This window comes from Akebia trifoliata, chromosome 10 (assembly GCF_017979445.1).
Source record: "Akebia trifoliata isolate Shusen 1 chromosome 10, ASM1797944v1, whole genome shotgun sequence".
NCBI classification, from domain to species: Eukaryota; Viridiplantae; Streptophyta; class Magnoliopsida; order Ranunculales; family Lardizabalaceae; genus Akebia; species Akebia trifoliata.
Window position 1 is genome coordinate 29,651,279 of NC_141384.1, and position 3,062 is coordinate 29,654,340.

At 35.8% G+C, this 3,062-nt stretch overlaps 1 protein-coding gene across 1 annotated transcript; it reads left to right on the plus strand.

The window, feature by feature from the left end:
- On the plus strand, positions 1-2,629 carry LOC147393718 (aquaporin PIP1-3-like). The gene is made up of 4 exons (XM_086455953.1): positions 1-417; positions 1,137-1,432; positions 2,078-2,218; positions 2,317-2,629. The coding sequence occupies exons 1-4, from the start codon at positions 90-92 to the stop codon at positions 2,410-2,412; spliced, it is 861 nt and encodes a 286-aa protein (XP_086312079.1). The 5' UTR covers positions 1-89; the 3' UTR covers positions 2,413-2,629.
- The last annotated feature ends 433 nt before the right edge of the window (positions 2,630-3,062 follow it).

The window sequence follows — 3,062 nt, forward strand, 5'->3', positions numbered from 1 at the left end:
TCTTGTCTCTCACATTACTCATAAGTGCTTTTGAAGTTCCAGTGTTCTTAAAGGGAAGAAAAAAAAATTCAAAGAGAGAGAGAGAGAGAATGGAAGGTAAAGAGGAGGATGTGAAGCTTGGAGCAAACAAGTTTTCAGAAAGACAACCCATAGGGACATCAGCACAAACAGATAAGGACTATAAGGAACCACCACCAGCACCATTGTTTGAGCCTGGAGAGTGGAAGTCATGGTCCTTTTGGAGGGCTGGAATTGCAGAATTTATGGCCACTTTTTTGTTCCTCTACATCACCATTTTGACTGTTATGGGTGTCGCTAAGTCTCCTAACAAGTGTGCCACTGTGGGTATCCAAGGGATTGCTTGGTCTTTTGGTGGTATGATCTTTGCCCTTGTTTACTGCACTGCTGGTATCTCAGGTGAGCAAAAAAAATCCCCTTATATGCTTCATTGCTATTTTATTTTTTATTTTTTTGGTTTTATTTATATTTTAGAAATAGTTGATGGGTTTGTCTTAGTTTTTCTTGGAATATCTCTTATTTTTGTTACTTGGGTTCTCTGAGATTCTTCTTCATCATTAATCTGTACTAAAAATCCTTTAATATTTGTTGGGATTCTACTATTGTTAGAACATATCTTTTATTTAGTTAGGTTTGTCTCTTGGGTTTCTCTAAAATTCTTCTCCTTCTATACCAAAAAGTACTCTAATCTTTCCCCACTAATACCTTCTGGATAAATACCTGATGGGCTTCAGCTATTTTTTTTCCTATTGGGATCTTTCTTTTCTTTGTATATTTCAGAAATATGTGATGGGGTTCTCTTAGTTTTCTTTAGAAAAATTCTTAAGCTTGTTTCTTGGGTTGGGCTTTTGGATTTCTGAGAAATTCTTCTCCTCCCTCTTCACTAAAACCCTTTAATCTGTCTTTTCTTTTCTTTTTGTGTGTGTGTGTGTGTGTGTATTTTTAGAAATATTTGATGGGCTTATATTAGATTCATGTTTTTTGGAGAAATACTTGATGGGTTTCTGCTTCTGCTCCTTGAGTGGTGATAATATCTCTTGGGTTTCCGTTAGATTCTTCTCCTTATGTACTAAAAATTACCCATTAATATTGTTTTTGTGTGTTAAATAACTATACAGGTGGACACATAAACCCTGCTGTGACCTTTGGTCTACTTCTAGCAAGGAAGCTGTCACTAACAAGGGCAGTGTTCTACATTGTGATGCAATGCCTTGGTGCCATATGTGGTGCTGGTGTTATTAAGGGATTTGAACATCACTCCTATGTGACAGCTGGTGGTGGAGCCAATGTTGTAAACCATGGGTACACCAAGGGTGATGGTCTTGGTGCTGAGATCATTGGCACCTTTGTTCTTGTCTACACTGTTTTCTCTGCTACTGATGCCAAGAGAAACGCCAGAGACTCACATGTCCCTGTAAGTATTTTCTTTTTCTTTTTAATAATCTTTGTGTTGTTCACTTGTAGACCAGACCCGCTTTGGGTTCTTGGAAATATTAATTGAGATCATAAGTTAGTTTTCTAGGTTTGATTAATTCATGGTAGTATTGGTGAATCTAAGTTGGTTTTGGTATGATCCTGCAAATGGGTTTTCTGCCTCAATTAAAAAAAAAAAAAAAAAAAAGTCAATAGTTGAAAATAAAAGTAATAAAAGATGGCGTGCCAGTAGAAGCTCTTGGTTTATTTATTAAAAGCTGGTTTCTGAAACCAAAAGTGGTTTTTGTCTGCCATTTGTCTTTGGATGAGTTTGTGGTGGGTTCCCTTCTTTATCTTTTTTGGTTTGGTTGTGTCAGATTTGTAGCTGGGAAGGTGCTTTATTCCAGTATGTGGTCCCTGCTAATCAATTATTGTTTTAATAAACTAAAAAATAAAAATAAAAATGGTGTATATTCTATAAAGATACCCCTGTGTTTTTTCAAACAAAAGGGCATACCCCTTGATTTGGGTCTTCTTTGTGAGACCAATAAAAAGATGTCTTAAATGGATGGGTCTTCAACCTTTAACCAAGAAATCCTTGATTCTCTCTCACACTATGTGAATATATTGGTGTTATATGCAACAGATATTGGCACCACTTCCAATAGGATTTGCAGTGTTCTTGGTACATTTGGCAACCATCCCCATCACAGGAACAGGCATCAACCCTGCTAGGAGCCTTGGTGCTGCCATCATCTACAACAAAACCCATGCTTGGGATGACCATGTATGTCTACACCCCTCTTATCATACTTTATATTATATAAATATTTTTTCATAATTCCATTAATAGGAACTAATGTTTGTTTGTTTGTTTGGGTTCAGTGGATATTCTGGGTGGGACCCTTCATTGGAGCTGCTCTTGCTGCAGTGTACCACCAAATTGTCATTAGGGCCATCCCTTTCAAGGCCAGATCTTAAAAGAACACCTCCCTCTCTATCATTAACAAATATGGGTTTTTTTTCTCTTTTTTTCTTCTAAGTTTGTTGTGTATTTTCTTTGTTTTTCTCTCTTGAACTATTGCTAGGGATTGTTGGTTATGTGTAAATTGTCAAGTTATGTTGTGGTGGGTGGGTTGTGTTGTAGTGAATTGTGTTGAGCTTTGAAATGGAGATTCTTTTTATTTTATTTTTTAAATGAATTAGTTCTTCATTTTAATTTAAACAAGGCTTGAGATGATATTTTATCTTTTTTATTGGTTAAAAATCCTCAAGTTCTGAACAACTTGAGTTTTGTTCTCTGCAATACTAATAAAAAATGACCTAAATGCCCTTGTTTTTTCTTCCCCAAACCTGGTACAGATTTTGTCTCTTATGTTTCAAGAGGATTTTGTTTTGTGGAATGTTTCAAGAGTAATAATAAAAAAGGAAAAATGAACCCATAAGATTTTATGTGGTTCGACAAATTACCTACATCCATGGAGGAGAGGGAGAAAAAAAATCCACTATCAACATTTCCTTGTAGTTGAGGTTAAACTTGACTTTTTCCTTCCAAAATTTTCATCTAGGAGTGGGTTGATGAAAAAAAGAGAGGAACAATCGAATCAAGAAACGAATCGAAATCATGCATA

Excerpts from the sequence above, each read along its gene's own strand:
- LOC147393718 (XM_086455953.1), top strand. The coding sequence starts at position 90 with ATGGAAGGTAAAGAGGAGGATGTGAAGCTTGGAGCAAACAAGTTTTCA. Across the intron at positions 418-1,136 it reads CTGCACTGCTGGTATCTCAG|GTGGACACATAAACCCTGCT; the intron begins GTGAGCAAAAAA and ends ATAACTATACAG. Across the intron at positions 2,219-2,316 it reads CCCATGCTTGGGATGACCAT|TGGATATTCTGGGTGGGACC; the intron begins GTATGTCTACAC and ends GTTTGGGTTCAG.